Raw genomic sequence first — 17,049 nt, 5'->3', positions numbered from 1 at the left:
AAAACTATTTACATTTAGCCACCTAAAATCTTAATAAAGATATGAAATGCTATTTCTCAAACTGTACTTGAAAGATCAGAAGTAAGTTTTACAGCTTTTCGGTCAGAAATTTCCAAACTAATTTTTGGCCTCATTTATTTTCCTTTAAACTAAGGAATAATCTTTTCCTCGAGTCTCAGAGGCTCCACATACAGACACCTTATTTTAAATCAGAATTTTCAATCTTTGGTTGAATTTCTTTCTTGTTGTGTTACCATTTGGGTGTTGTGTGACACGCGTTTTGTAGACCGAGAGGATTGGTTCGAGCTTAGTTACAAGATGGCCGCCGAGTCGGATTCCTTCGGACGGCGTCCGCTTTTCCTCGTTGTCTGGAAGCTTTTTCGATCAAGAATCGTTCGATAAATTTCATGATGAATTACAGAAAGTAAGTTATTAAAATTTGTCTTCTGTATTTCTGTTGTATTATTAATGAAGGTTTATTATTCCTGATTACGCACCGGGTGAAGCTCATCAGTAAACGATCTTAGCTACAGTTGTAGCTACGTAGGCATATGATGTAGGTTATGAATACAAAAGCTTATTTATTCTAAGTCTTATAAATCTTTGCTGTGTTCTAGTAGCCCGTATAATCCTTGAACAAAATGTGTTTTTCCCTTTTAACGTACGACGCCGCTTCAAAAGCTTTCTCTTAACAAGCTGGAAATAAACGCATGAAGTGTGTAAACAGAACTCTCGAGCTAATGATCAAAGGATCGTAACAGGTGTCAATATTGGTTTGTTTTATTTCAGAGCTCGGTTATGGCATCTGTTAGTTTTTAAGTTAAGTAGCTTCAAGGACTTTGGTATTATTTTGGCTTTTTATCATCCCTCGTGAATGGTTAAAACATAAACTTATCGTAAGTAAGAGTTAAACTTGTACAACAAACAGCGGTCTACATGTAAGATATAACCTGCTGTGGAGCTGTTAAGTTTTAGATCGGTTTTCCTACAAGCTAGTCATCACTCCCTTTCTGAGTTCGGTGTATTTGTACAGCAAAACGGTAAAACTTTTAAGGTTTTAAAAAAATATTTATTCCAGGTTGCTTTATTTTAGATCCAACAGCTGATCAGAACAACGACATGTGGCAAGCAGTAGCTTTTCTTGTTGTGGTCAATGTACAATTTAATACAGGTAAGATGATTTATCTAGGGCATATTGATAATGGAAAAAGTCAGGTACCTGTAGAGTGTTGGTGAAAAAGTTTTTTGAAGCTATGCAGACTGCAAGATCAACTTTTAACCCTGTTTTAAGTTTTAACCCTGTAAAGGTATAGGACCATTTTTATTGCAGCAGAGTTGGTAGGTAAACTCCCCCAAATCTCCCCATCTATTGACATTGTTGAGGCTGATTTGTGTAAATTTAAACTTGCCGATTTGATTTTTTTGTATTTTGGAGTGGCAGTTTCTGGTTTCCTTACTCTAGATAAAATCTTCAACCAACCAGTCAGTTTTGTGAAAAATGATACCCTATTCTAGACCCAAACGCTCTGATTTATATACCCTATCCTAGAGTAAACTGCTTGAAAACCATACCCTTCACAGCGGCACATTCCTATATAGCCCATATATGGCAGTGCCCCCCTGGGGTAGGTACTGATCTGTCCAAAAGCAGTGCTTGCTTGCCTGTTGGTTGTATATTCCATGTACTCCATGTTTGACCAATCAGGAGTGGTCTACCTTACACTGGTATGTTAGCCTTCATCCTGGATGTTTATCATGCTCTCTTGACAAAGGGCCTGACTACACACTAGGCTGATCAAATTTGTTTGGCCCTGCCAAAAATCTGGACAAAAATTGTCTCCATCAAATGTTCAGTTTGCTAATCATGGGCACACTCAAAATCAGTAAAATATTTTTGAGTGCCTATGATTATCAAACTGAAAATTTGATAGAGATAATTTTTGTTGTGATAAACAAATTTTGTTTTTGCTGACCACAAAGTGTCAACCAAATGGCAAGGTCAAAGACAAAAGAGAGATCAAAGTGAGATCAAATTTACTTGATTGACTTTTTTCTTCCAATCACAGGGTTTAACTTGAAAAATCTTTGAGTTTTCACACCTGACAAAAATGTGCCCCCACTCCAAAGTGGGATGCTGTTAGGGAAAAAACACTGTGCGCACTTGTATCATGGAAGTGATGACAGATTTTTGCACAAAATAAACAAAGCTCATCCAAAAACTTAATTAAGAATTGCCATAATTGGAGAGAGCATTTTTGTGCATTTTCAATCTAACGTAGTACAAAGTAGTTACATTTACTACATTTTCAGGTGCTGGGCCAACTTTTCTACGGGAACCTACTTTTAAATCTGCCATCAAAGGAACTACAGCTACTTTTGACTGTCAAATAGATGTCTCACAACCCAGCTACCACTGGCAAAAAGATGGTAGTAACATCACTAAAGGCAGCATCTCTCTTTCTGGATCAGTGTCATTGTTGCAGATTGATAATCTGAAGTTTTCTGATCCTGGGAATTATTCCTGTATAGCTACAGACAGACAGTCGGGTCAGAGTGGTGAAAGAACAGGGATGTTAGTTGTCAAAGGTATTGTGTTATATTAAAATTCTTTAGAGAGTGCAATATTTTTCAGGTCAAAAGTAGTGTGTTTTGTGAAGTGAAGTAAGAAAGCATGAGTCGAGGGACTAATCAGCTGATTGACTGATTGATGGCTGGATTAATGGATTAACTGATGGAATGAATGACTGCTAGACTGATAGACATACTGAATATTATAAATGATTGTAATGGTTGGCTGACTGACTGGAGGACAAGCAGACAGATGGACATAGACAAACAGACAGACAGACAAATGGACAGACAGTCTGAAAGCTGACAGACAGACAATTGGACAGACAGACTGATGGACGAACAGACAGGCTGACAGACAAATTATATCATTGTCACTGAAAATCCCTCTGTAGGGAGTGTCAATAAAGTTTGTATTGTATTGTAAACTGTAAATAAGTGACTGCCCAATCTCACTTACAGACAAGCAGACACAACTGGAGGAATGCAGATTGATTTATTGATTGACTGACTGACTGACTGACCAACTGAGTGAATGACTGACAGACTGATAAACTGATCCCAGGAGGGGGTACTCAAGTATATATGATGGGAGAAGGAGGGGTCTGATGGAGCTTTATATTGTGAACCCGAAAAAATACATGAGCCTGAAATTTTACACTCCAAAAAAATACCTGGCATCAAAATTCCTACCCAAAAATTAATTTTTTCATTCACTGATCGCAACAAAAATTTCACTCAGAGATTTGTAAACCCAAAAAAATATTCGTAGTTTTTGAAGAGCTAAAAAAATATGTGACAGATCTCTTGACCCAAAAAGATACTGAGGGTGTAAATTTTCAACCCAAAAAGATTTGTCGGATTCCCCGTCATGTATACTGTGAGTACGCCCCTGGGAAATTGATAGACTTACCAAATGAATGATCGATTAACTGACAGACAGACATAAAAAAAGGCAGAGGTAAACAGAAAGACAGAGAATGGCTGACTGAGTGAGAGGAGGACTATCAGACTGACTGTGTGATTGTTCTTTTAGGTAAGCCAAGTATCTTGTTTAAAGCACCCTCACCATCATCAACCTATGTTGGACAGTCTGCTGTATTTCACTGTGTCGTTGCTGGAGATCCAGACCCTGTTGTACATTGGGAAAATAGCAGCAACTCAATCATTACCAGTGGTGGAAGGTTTGAGGTGTTCAGCAATGGCACCCTAGAAATAAACAATTTGCTGAAGACTGATGATGGGAGCTTGTACACTTGTGAAGCTGTCAACTCATATGGTACCACAGCAGCAAGCGCAACCTTGCGTGTCAATGGTGTGTGATGTTCACTTTGTAAAGAACAATGTTTTGTATAATCAGTAATAATGTCATGCTAGTAAAATATGTAACTTCCTCAATGTGTGAAGCTTCTAGCATGCGTACAACTGCAAGGAATGCTAACTGAGGGCACACACCAGATTGAACTGGAATTTGGAGAGTTGTACTTTCAAGAGGAGGAAAACTGGAAAACCAGGTGAACAACCCACAGACTAGGGACAAGAATCAAGACCAAACTTATAAGTGATCACAGCCATGCAAAATTAAAGAAGTTTATGATTTATATAATGTATAATTTATTTCTCTTGAAGATCCTCCTGTTCCTCCATCATTTACTACAACACCAGTCAACAAAACTGCTTTGGAAGGAGGACGAGAAACATTTTACTGTGCTGCTGATGGAATCCCCCCACCAACGATCACGTGGAGCAAGCTAGGTGGGATCATCACTGCTGATCGACGGGAGGAGCCTTCCCCAGGTGCGCTAAGGATTGTCAATCTTCAGCCCGAAGATGATGGCACTTACATCTGCACAGCGAAGAACATCCTTGGAAATATAACATCCCAGGCATTCCTGCATATTGAAGGTGATTTTATTGTGTGAATATTATTAGCATTCTTACTGGGGTCACCAGAAGATTACTTTTTGTTTCATTAGTTAGGAATTTGGGGTCATCTGGGGTGGATACAGGATTTTAGAGAAGGGGATTTGAGATAAGGACTGCCAAAGGCAGTCTCCTGACAGGGGTTCTCAGGGCATCCTCCACTGGGAAATTTATGAAATTGAGGATTTCCAGCATTCTAAGACCAAGTCAGCGTGTTATAATGTCTCAATTATTTTTAATTTATGGGGTTGGACTGAACTCACTGAACCCCCCAGATCCGCCCTAGATACATTGCGATTTCTGTAATGACCTTTATCCAGGGATTCAGCTTATGTATGCACATTAATCTCATGTCTGTTTTAATTACTCTTTAGGTTATCCCCGCATAACAACAGCACCATCAAACAAAGTGGTCAGAGAAAACTCCTCCGTCCTGTTTTCTTGCATCATTGAGGGTACTCCCATCCCCCATGTAGAGTGGACCACACCTAATGGCACCACAGTTAGCATGCTTTCTCAGCCCTCTGGCACTATAAGAGTACTTTCAAACAATTCTCTGCACATCACCATGGCAACAGAAAGTGACGCTGGAAGATACACTTGTAAAGCTGTGAATAATAGAGGAGAGCGATCTGCCTTCGCTATGTTGACTGTTCAAAGTGAGTTTCTGGTTTGGAGTGAGATGAGATATCTCAGTTTATTAATATTATACCTGTAGATTAAAACTCTTTGTTAAGTTTACTCTTTCTATGTGCATTATTTCCTTTAGTTAAGTACCCTAATGCTATAAGTTCCCTTCCTTTTAGAACTTATTTTAAACAAGCCACCTGGATATGTCTAAAAAGCCCTTATCACAGCTAACTCCTCCCACGTTCCTCCCCACTCACCACCTCAAGTGGTCTGGTCTCCCCAGTCACCCCCTCAAGGGGTTTGGCCTTCCTACTCACCCCCTCAAGGGTCTAACCCCCCCCATGCACCTCCTTAAGGGGTCTGGAAAAAAAAAAGAAGTCAGTAACCTCTTAGCTTCCAGGTCTAGACTATTCTTCACTGTCACACAAAATAACAATACAGGACTTACATGTACATTGTGTTATCAGCTGTTCTTGGCCACTGAATTATAACTAATACATCAACTAATTGTTGTTCTTTATGTTGTTGGCAGCTCCTCCAAGATTTTCTACACCTATGATGAACAAAACACAGAATATCAATAGCCAGCTTGTTGTGGAATGTGGAGCTTATGGCATGCCTGTTCCAGATTATCAGTGGATATTTAATGGCTCAGTTGTCACACAGCATCGCAGCTTGAATTTGAGATCTTTGAGACTTGTTGATCAAGGATTCTACAAATGCATTGCAAACAACTCATTAGGATCAGCTAATGGTAGATTCTACCTAACAATTCAAGGTGAGAAATACATAGTATTTACTAATAATGCTTTATACTAGTATGAAATGTTACATAAATTTGATTCCAAAGTCGAACCTCAACTAACAGTGGAAAATTGATCTCTACTGCACATCATTGGTCTCTGTTTCTGTTTGCTTTATTGACATATTTTAATTGTGTTACGTATTTTTGCCTTTTTTTCTTTCTTCCAGTGCCACCAATTTTCACCACGTCTCCAATGAATCAAACAATTCCCAAGGGACAAACAGCCTCGTTTTCATGCTCGGCCACAGGAGACCCACTTCCTTCGATCAAGTGGTTCAAGTCACAGGACTCCATCAGCAATGACTTGCACTTCAGTGTTTTACAAAATGGGACATTGGTGATAAATAGTGTTTCTGAACAGGACAGTGGTTGGTTTACTTGCCGTGCAACGAATGATGCAGGAACAGTACAAAAGAGGGCATATCTTTTAGTTGCTGGTATAAAAAAAATTGGTTATAAAGGTGCACCAAAATATGCTAATCAATGGGCAGGGTTTTTGCATTCTTTTCTGATGTTGTCGCAAATTGGAATACCATCACATAATCGAATGAATACCACTCAGCATAAATTGTGACAGCTTTAGATTTGAATGTAAAAATCTGGCCTCCTGATTGGTGGATTTTGGTCACATGTTATGAATACAGTTTCCTGATTGGTTACTTCCCAGACAGACACATTTGCAACTGTATAGCTCCAGCCTTAAGTTAGAGGAGCTCAATATTTTCTTGATAAATTTTTTTTTTCAAGTACATTAAATTATGATCTTTGAACCAAAGGAAGGCTTTGCTTTACTAGATGGTGTTAACATGACCACGTGGTAGTAATATGCTAAAATTGGAAGGTGTACCAGGTAAAAATTGTGGAAAGCTTGAACACACATTTCATCGTGATTGTAAATGAAAAACGTAAGACAAGCTTGTACTGTTTTGTGTCTAAGCAACAGCAATTCAGTTTGACTACGTAACAAGTACAGGTCTAAATGACACAAGTATATGACTACGGCCTTAGATTTATAGACACTTTGCATAGAAAATCCCCGATACTTTTCAGTGACGCATGATTGAGCAATTTATTTTCTCTTGAGTCGTGATTTAAAATTTTTTATATTTTGTGATTCGTGATTAAAGATGGTTAGATCTTTTCATATCCACTTGAACAATTTTTTTTAATTGAAATGTGACCTGTGAAGGAAGAGTTAAATTAAACGTGATTCCTGAACCATTTTCTTTAGCGTAATTTTTTCTTATGTGATACGCGATCGTCTATAATTTCACATGAACCGTGAGTGAATTCTGAATATTATCCGTGACGCATGAAAAGGCCAAATATATTTACTTGCCAGAGTTTTAGAAAGGGGTATAGGGGACCCTCCTCTTAGTACCATAAATATACAACCCATCATTCATTCATTTTGTAAATTAATCTCATTGTTATTCTCATGTAGATCTTCCTGTGTTCACCATTGTGCCAAGTAACATCACAGCTGATGAAGGAAACAGAGCCACACTGTCGTGTCGTGCCAGTGCGACAGACAAGCCACAAATTACTTGGATGCTAAAAGACAGCAGTGGACTGGTCACCAACATTGTACCCACTGCCAGTATACAGGTGGATCCCAGTGGGGACCTGATGTATACAAGCGTGAAGTCAGACAACAGAGGAGAACACATTTGTAAGGCTTGCAATGCTGCAGGGTGTAAAAGCGTTGATGCCTTTTTGAATGTCTTATGTAAGTAGCTCGGGAGTTTGTGGAAGAGTTGTTTATTGTTGTTTTAAATATGTCTGAAAAAATAGCTGAGGACGATCTTTATGGACTGCACTAATTGACAACAGTCAAGTGATATTGAACAACATTCCTTCCGGCCTCTCTTCCTTCTTCTCTCCCTTCTTGCCTTTCTCCTTCCTTTCTTCCTTCCTTCTTTGAATTTTTCGATATTTATTCGATTTAAATGGTGCACTTTCAACCACAGGTGGCCCAAGCTCGCAAATGAGCGTCCCTTGTACATACATTAGTACAGATAGTGCTCAGGTTACGCAACAGTCGAAATATAAGGATTTGTATGGGAAAAACGGTTATATTCTTAAGCCGAAAAAATTCGTGTAGTGCGATATTGTAGTCTTACATTGTAGGTGTCAAAGACTCGTTTATTAATACCGATCTTGTCATATTTTTTCTTTTCCTTTTCTCTCGAATCTAGTTGCTCCACGTTTTCTAGTCCCTCCCAAGCACGTGTACGTTCTCAAAGGACAAACGGCTGTTTTGGAGTGTAAACCAGAGTCCAGTCCCCCAGCTGTTATAACTTGGTTAAGAAATGGAGCAAACCTTCCTGGGACGGGAAACCAGTACAGTGTTAGTGACGTAAGGGCAGAAGATGAAGGGTCGTACACGTGTAAAGCAAAAAACAACCGAGGCTCAACTCAGGGAGTGGTTAAGTTGTTAATTGGAAGTAAGTACAGTATTTAACAGTCATTGATTCTTGTTATTAGAGCCATTTTAGCTGAGTAAAAGGAAGCTAAGGTGAAGTCTGCATACGAACCATGTAGCTCATCAGGCTTGCGCTTATCTCTGGTTTCCGTAGCATGAAGCGACTAGGAGTATTTATACTCCCCCCTGGATGGGATGCTAGTCCATTGCAGGGTTAGTCCCTACAACTAGTCCCCTGAAGAGTTTACACGACGAGACTGGTCGCGGGGACTCGTCCCACGAGCAGTTCACACGAAGCGTTTTGAGGAGCAAGTCGCAGGAACTTGTCCCAAAAATTCAAACTGGTTTGAATTCGTGGGACTAGTCGCAGGGACTAAATGTTGGTCCCTGCGACTAGATTTTGAAGCAAAAATGACCAGTTCACACGATGGGACTTGTCCCCGGACTTGTCGTAGGGACTAGTGCCCTCGTGTGTGCCGACCTTTAAGTTTGTCGGTAGCCATTTATACACCTTGGCGGAGAGAGGCACTGTGAGAGTGTTTTGCCCAAGAACACAACACAACGTTCTCGGCCAGGGCTCGAACCCGGACCGCTCGATCCGGAGTCGAGCGCACTAACCATGAGGCCACAGCGCCTCAAAACAAGGCGCTCGCTACAGAAACTATAAAGTTGTGATCATTTGTATTATTTTGACACTCGAATGCCATTTGCGAATTTGCAAATTAAAGCATTTGTTTAGGTGTACATGAACGCGAATTACTGAGCACAATCTTTATGTTATTCACAGCTAAGGCAGAAATAAAAGACTTCAAACAGACGCCATCGCAGAACAGCAAGGTCCGTATGCAGTGCATTGTGGAAGGGATTCCTTCTCCTGAGGTGACCTGGTACCTACAGAATACGAAGCTACCTTACAAGCAAACGTTCCCGGATTATGACGTCACTTCAAACGATGTGTTAATCCTTCCTCAAGCATCTCTTGTTAATAATTCATTTCTATGCAACTGTACCAATCCTCTGGATTCAGTGGCACGCTTTGCAAGAAGTAAGTGCTTTTAAGGTATAAACTAGATGGAATTCTGTCTAAATTGATTGTGAAAAGTTCCGACTTAAGGACCCTCCGAAAGTACATTAGTAGGGATAAAACTCCACGGTTGTTAGAAACTTCTGAAAGTCGCGATACCCCGAAGGTACAACTAACGTCCGAAAGTAGCCGCCAAAAACATCACGTTCTGTTTAAAAAAATGAGTGGGGATTAACAGATAGATACCACATCTTTTGTAATAAACTAACCCGGCTGATGTGAACGACTTCGACCCTCTAAAATTAGGGCTCAAAACGCCACTTAGAATCTGCGGACACCGTATACAACTGCTTCTTAAGCTGTAAGTATATACAGTATACACTGCAAAGGACGTATACTGATTCCTTCTAATTTTATTCAAAGCAAAGAAAAACACCTAATAAATACTCTTAAGATAGAAATTGTGTGGCATTTCTCGCATTAATGTCACTGACAATTTTATCAAGTTGGATATTTTTTGTACGGTTGACGTTTTACTTTTCCGAAAGTAGCGAATCTCCGTAAGCAATGACCCTCTGTAAGTAGCGATAGGAAAGGGCTGCCAAATTGGACGAGAGAAACGCCAAATTCACTGGGAACAAAGTTCGTTTCTTTCGGAATGTTACGATAGCTAGATGATTCATTCACATACCATGTGCTTTGGGAAAGGGTTGGGTACCTATGACATACCTATGACGACAGATAGAATAGACCCATTTCCGAATTACCTGTAGCTTCTTTCTCAAAACGAGCCTTGGTGCCCATTCTTTCATATGAAAATGAGATTTCATTGATATGCAAATTAAACTCACTTTCATATGAATGGTTGTGCGCCAGGCCTCGCTTTGATAGAGAAGGTTAAGGCAACTCGGAAATAGGCTATTATAAGCCTACGAGAACTGCTACACTTCCGTTGAGAAAAGCGCATATAATGTGCTTTTTACTGGGGATGAAAATTTTGGATGTGTTTTTTATTTCAGTTCCCGAGGCACCGTCACAAGTTTCGGTGACTACCATCATGGAGACATCTTTACAAGTGTCATGGCGTCAGACCGATCCTTTGGAACTCATTCTTCAATACATGGTGCAAGTTAAGTCCGAAGCGGGAGACTGGGAACAGGTTAATGACACCATACAAGGAAGTTCAGTTCTTGTGAAAAATCTAAACTCGTTCACTGGTTACAGCTTCAGAGTGAGGGCTAAGAATGGACTGGGAACTAGTCCCTACGGTCAACCGTCGCCAAATGTAACTACTCTGGAGGGAGGTATGAGGAAAGATTTTCATTGAAATTATATTTAATATCTGAGAATCAACAGTAGTAGGAAAAGGCCCTTGCTGCTATTTTTTTTTTTTGCCATATTCACTCTAAACATCAATCTTTGCAGTTTCTCAGATTTCATCACAAAAATTGAATTAAGTCTTGTAGGAAATACAATTGGTAGAAGTTTGCATTTCTCGCACACTAGTACTGATAACTTTTTGTCCAGAAATTTTATAATATTCTACAATTTGTTTCTAGATTTTGGCCCTAGGTTTCTTGCAAACCAAAACTTTTGAAGGGACTAGTTAAAAAGTCTCATTACTTTAGTGAGTTTTGAATGCCTAGAGAAGAAAACGTTTTGTTGAGTTTTTTGATTAAAAACCAATTTTCAGCTACTTTTTTCGCGGCTAATAGGCAAATGAACCCTGGTGTTCCCTGAGAAGTCTTCTTTAACTTTGTATAGTGCTTTTTTTTAAGTGTTGATCTTTAGAACATTTTTTTTGCAGCCCCATCACCTCCAAGGGAATTGAGATTGACTGTAAAGAGTGCAAGTGTTATTCTTATGTCGTGGACCAGACCGAACGTTTTAAATGGATACCTCAGGACTATTCTGTACAGAATAAACTACACACCTGTTAACGGGAACACCTCACGGGAGTCTTTCATCCAACACTCTTCCTCTGGAAGCCCACATAATTTTACTTTGCAAGGCCTGTCCCCTGACACGGTGTACAGTATTCAAGTTTACGCCGGAAGGAGAAGAAATCATGGCGTGGAACGATGGAGTAAAGAGGTTTCAAAAACAGCGACCACCCTGCAGTTAGGTGAGAATAACTAAGAAACTTAATCGGAGATGTCCTTTGAAGCGCCTCGTGAGTGTGTAGTTCCCGGGGGGGGGACTCTCATAAAAAGGACGGTGGTGCTCGTCGTACTTTTAGGAGTTAAAAAAGCGCATTTGGTTCCTCTTAGGGTTTTCAGCCTCAAAAGGTCCACGGCGAGAGCTTTTGCGGTGCCTTTTAGGTATGATAGAAGATAATGTGTTGTTTTAGAGTTGGTACTTCTTAGGGGTGAAAAAAATTTCAAGCCACGCACGCAAAACAGGATTTTTGTACCTCTTAGGGGTTCTTTTCAAAATTTCCGACGAGCACCCCCGTCTTTTCTATACGGGAGTCCCCCCCCCCGGATAGTCCTAGTATTGCAACGTGCTGCAGATTGGTTGCTAGTTAGCAATTAGATTATGAGCTCGAGATGCTCCCATGTGAACTATCACACACAGAAAGCGAGAGCAAATAATCTAATTGTCTTAGTATAAATCTGTTAAAGTTACAGTAAATTATCTAAATCCTCTTCGCAGACACATCGAAAACTCAAACAAGCGGCCGCCATTTTTTTAACAACCGCTCACTGCTTGGCTACTCACTATCTATAACAGGGTAGATAGTGAGTGGCGTTTCCAGTGAGAAAACGGCATTCGTGATAGAGCGGGAGTAGACTTGTACTAATTCAATATAGGACACTTAGCTGCCCTGTCTATCAATTTGAAGTTGACAAAGGTAAATTAACTGCGGTAAAGGCTTATCTGGGGATGTTGAAGTGATATAGTTCTTTACAGTATGTGCTTTCTTTTCATTTTTTCAGTTCCTCTTACACCGCCTTTGGACTTAACGGTTCAGTCTAATGGAGCTTATCAGGTCATGGTCAAATGGAAGGTTAGATATCATAAAATATTTTACCACCAATAATAACTGATGTCAAGGAGTAAATCATGAAAGGTGGATAACGCCATCCACTAAGGCCCAGCTGATCAAAGGGTAGACAGACACCAACTGAGCCGAAGTAGTTACAAACACTTTATAAATTTCTGTGTGTTTATAGGTTCCTTCTTATTCCATCGCGGGTTACCATATATGGTATGAACAATTTGATGGCAAAGCTGAGTACAAGAAGGTAGTAATATCCCGGATGACAGACACGGTTTATCTGATAACGGGCCTGGAACCTGGTACAAAATACGAAGTGAAAGCCCGGATGTACAGCAATGCAGGGATCGGTCCGTTTTCGGAACTACAATTTGCCACAACTTCTGTTGGTAAGAGAAACTTGGTTGACCAAAGTTAATTTTACTCAACGCACATTTTATGAATTCTAACAGAGACGAAGTCAGCTCTTTCATGTTGTTTTTCGGGGGCAAAAAACTTCCTATACGAAGCATTTCACTACACTCTTGGCAATCTGTCTCATTGGCTAACAAGTAGTTTTATTTGAATCTGGGGTTCTTGCAAGATCTAGTTGGCAACTTGACTTATACCACTGGAAACCGAACAATAATGGCTTGATTTTGTCGAACAGAACTTAACAAATGATACTAACACATTAGTGGTAGTGTGGCCTCTATAAGGTGTTCAGTAAGTTGGGGTGTAGGGCGTAAAATGGCGCAGGAAAAAAATAGGGGAGAGGCGCGGAGCGGAAAAGCGAGAGAACGCTCCTTGCATCAAGCCTCTCTCTCCTCTATTTCACTCCGTCGTTTCTTCGCGGCGCCCTTGGCCGGCGCCCCTACTAACTGAACGCCTGGACAAGGCTATGGAAAATGAAAATGAAAAACGATGTCGAGGTTTCCTTTAAAATTTCCCTTAGTGTTTCTTTCCAACATAAACAACACGGAGCTTTGTTTCGTAAATTTAGGGAATATTTTCCGATTTTCTTTACTTTTCTTTTTTTTCAGATGCTTTTGCGGTGTCGTCAGAACAAAGTGGTGGAACCCAGTCATCCGGTTTAAAAGTCGCCATTATCTGTTTTTTGCTTGGTGTTATTCTGTTACTCGTTATCATCGGTTTTGTTTGTTTTAAACGACGGCAGTCCAAGCGTTCTCGTAAGTAGCAACCAGCAGTAAGTGATGATTGACACTGTAAATTGATTTGTCATCCGATTTTCCGTGTTTAAAAATTTACCGTACTTTCCTTCTAATCTCCTCTCCGATCAACTGTGTTTGGGAGTCGGAAAGAGTACGGTGGAAGTGTGGGAACTGGGGTGAAGTTCCCAGACTCCAACAGGATCTTGTTCCCAGGTTTTTCTTACCACACTTCCTCAAAAGCGTGTTATACCAAATTGTTCTTCATCTTTTCATTTTCAGGTCAGACTTTCCGCATTGATAACCGAGAAGATCCTTCTCTCAAATACGTTGTCCAGTAAGTGCTATGGACAAATACTTTGTACATAATAAACAATTTTTGGCGAGACCAGGGCTTTATTTATAGTGTTTAGTCGAAATTACTTTGGATAGCCTTCAGCCTTCTTTGGCAGTGCCCGGAAAAAGGTTTGAACATGTAACAGTTAGCTTGGGACGATCTTTGGAAATCTTCCGGTGATAGTCGGAAGTGTTCATAAATTCTTCAAAATCTTGTTTGAAACTCTTGTTGTTTACATCATAAGCAAAACTGATAACACATCGGAGCAGGAAGGTTTCGTTTTTTTCTCTTCACGTAATTAACTCGATATGTCGCTCATTCACTCGTGAGCTATCAAGTTAAAGACCCAGTTTTGACCGCAATGCATTGCGCGCTGTGCAGCACTGGAACGCAATAGAAACCTCGCTATCATGTAAACCAGCACAATAACAAATACACGTAAAGAATGTGGCAATACTGGATCATTAAATAATGGCACCTTTGCACGCCCTCCTGCAGTTTTTCTATACTCTAACTGTGTTACGCGCGTTATTTCTAGACAGAGGAATACAAGCACTTCGCGATCGCAAGCATCTACAAGTGACAGCAGTGAAGGAAGCGTGGAGGGACAGTACAACTTCGCCGCTGAAGATGACGAGATCGACGAAGGAATGTTCGCTGGCGACAGGAACTCTGGTAGTTATCTTCAGGATCCTGGGCTTCGTTACCTGGACCCGGCTCAGTTCAATCATGATACCCCGTCATTCCTCGAGCGCAGCGTGGATGACGTCATCCGTCTTGAAAACTACAAGCCGCGGATTAGTCCCAGTGCTTCGCGCAAAAACGGCGCAACGGTATATGCTGACGTAGAAACAGACGACCTCAATGACCTGTCCAAGGGCTCTGACGGGGTAACCAAACCTGGACCTTCGAATGATGACTTACTCGGTAGTGAGCCTCCTAATTGGGTTCCTCCACCACCTCCTGTCAATATGAAAGAGCCTCCAGTTTACTCCCCAGAGGATGAGAGCAGAGGGACTAGTCCGGACAAATTAGTCGGGGGCTCTGATGAGACTAATAAATATTGCCCCTCGGCTGATGGACCTTCGTCCAGCGAGGGCCCTTCGGCAGGTGACTTTGTTACTCTTCGTGAAACAAAACCCCCGCAATACCCCCAAGGTGATCATTCGGCTAAAATGAAAAGCGAATCGACCGCTCAAGACAATTCTGTAGACTCTGCTAAAAATGAACCTTTGGCCGACAGATCTTCATTTCATTCTGAAGACACCTCTGAAGACGACGATACGATTGATTGGCCCCCGCCACCCCCTCCCCCGCAGAAATCCTCGTATCAGCCTGACGACTCTGACTGGGAACGACCCCTCCCTCCTGAAATTATTGCGCTTCCGGGAAAAAGAAACCGCGTTGCATCGTGGGCGCGCGACGAAGCTGAAGGCTCGAATGATTTTGACGATTTGACCAAGATTTGAATTATATGGCGGTTTATCTCTTTATTTCTCAACTCACTGTTTGCATTCCGTTCGTATTTACATATAAATGACAGGCTTAAGATGAAACTTCCAAGTAAAGGTAGTAATCTTAAATTAATGATGTGTACAAGTGGGTGGGATAAGTAGATAGGCGCATTATCTTTAGAGTATTTTTCTAGCAATCTAATTAAAAGACAAAGAAGTTTCAATCGTTTTAGCTAGCACGCGGAAGTACTTCCTCTAAACTTAACAGCGTGTAACAAGGCTATCTACCCTGTTTATTAAGCGTCAACAGGATTTAAACGTAAGCCGGTCTGAGACCAACTCCGTCCAAGAACTCGATACAATATTAAGGGTGTAACTGTCTTGTACTTTTTTTGAGCAGTTTTAACGTTTTTATGTATCCATTGTCAGCATTTTCAATTTTCAAGGTGGTGATATCACAGGATTACTGTATCGCGGTATTTTTAATGTCTTCAATTTTTCTTTTATTAACATGTTTCGTAGCAAATTAAGGGTTGAACCATTTGACTTCTGAGGGGGGTGGGTGGGTGGGTGAGTCGGTATAGTCACGATTTTTTTAATCCTTCCATGCACTAAGAAATTTTTTTTTCGGGACGGGTGTATGCGTGAAATATTTTTACTTTTTTTCGGCTCACAGAACGTGCAGGAAATTTGTTTCGGCAGTGGTCGTGTACATGAAGTATGCTTGCAGGATCTTTTTTGTCAAAATCACCACCCCCCTTTAAGAGTCAAATGGGTCATCCCTAATAAGGGCTTAAAGGTAAAAGGTAAAGTCTGCATGCGAGCCAAGTGGCCCATCAGGCCGGAGCTTATCCCAGTTTCTGTAGGATGAAGCGACTAGGAGGATTTCTACTCCCCCCTGGATGGGATGCTAGTCCATCGCAGGGTTACCCCCAGCATTAAGTTAATAAGGGCTTATTTACTGACAAAAAATTAATAACTTGTGTGACTTATACGGCCGCAGAGGCCGATACGATATTATTTCTAATATAAGAAAAAATGTAATTAACTGAAATATTTAACATTTTCGCGTAAATTTAAACTATAAATTATTTTGGAATTTTACGGAAATTTGTTTATACAGAGTGACGTATCTACCGGTGCTGTAATAATTAGGATAGTCCTGGTGACTTAGTTTAGTTTTTTTCTTTAAAGCCTATTTTGTAAATACAAAAGCGAGAAATAAACGATGCTATCTCTTTTAAAACAGTTTTGAGAAGAAGTGCCTTACGCCCAAAAGATCAGTCGAGTTCCCTATTAAATTATTATCCAAGTTAACACACCATTTTGCTCCCTTGTGGGGGCAAAATTGGCCGAGTGATCACTTCTTGCTCCACAAGGGAATGGAACTAGGAAATATTTTCATTAGCAAAATGGCCTATTCGGTCATCTTTCTCTTCTTGAAAGGCTCGATGGAGAAGTCCGCTGTAGGATCTGAGTGCAGGCGAATTTCTTTTCACACTCGTTGGCTCGCTTCGCTTGCTGATTTTTTTGCCGCCCTTGCCGGGAGCCTCGCTCGCAGGCTACCAGGCGAGGCACAAAAACAAGCGTTGTCTTGCGCCTGCAGTGACTTTTCTTAGCGGATTCGCCCTCTGAAGAAGAGAGAACAGTCATCCTGCTTCATGAACGTTTATGATGCCTTGGTCGCATAAATGGATTCCAATATCTTCGAGATAGCATTATGTATAGTTATCA

General features: G+C 40.7%; 1 protein-coding gene across 2 annotated transcripts; it reads left to right on the top strand.

Annotated features, from left to right (window-relative positions):
- The first annotated feature begins 289 nt into the window (after positions 1–289).
- On the top strand, positions 290–16,414 carry LOC145491759 (contactin-5-like). Of its 2 annotated transcripts, none has more exons than XM_081471007.1 (18): positions 290–424; positions 1,103–1,171; positions 2,311–2,586; positions 3,605–3,883; positions 4,198–4,473; positions 4,866–5,150; positions 5,654–5,899; positions 6,094–6,363; positions 7,371–7,655; positions 8,125–8,373; positions 9,139–9,396; positions 10,395–10,679; positions 11,183–11,500; positions 12,315–12,385; positions 12,552–12,765; positions 13,399–13,545; positions 13,807–13,861; positions 14,400–16,414. In XM_081471007.1, the coding sequence occupies exons 2-18, from the start codon at positions 1,120–1,122 to the stop codon at positions 15,328–15,330; spliced, it is 4,497 nt and encodes a 1,498-aa protein (XP_081327133.1). In that variant the 5' UTR covers positions 290–424; positions 1,103–1,119; the 3' UTR covers positions 15,331–16,414. The 2 variants fall into 2 exon arrangements, with proteins under 2 accessions (XP_081327133.1, XP_081327132.1); XM_081471006.1 differs by having other exon boundaries at positions 291–424; positions 1,094–1,171.
- Positions 16,415–17,049: the final 635 nt, after the last annotated feature.

This window comes from Orbicella franksi, chromosome 7 (genome assembly GCF_964199315.1).
Source record: "Orbicella franksi chromosome 7, jaOrbFran1.1, whole genome shotgun sequence".
Taxonomy (NCBI): Eukaryota; Metazoa; Cnidaria; class Anthozoa; order Scleractinia; family Merulinidae; genus Orbicella; species Orbicella franksi.
This window is presented reverse-complemented; position numbering and strand designations above follow the sequence as displayed.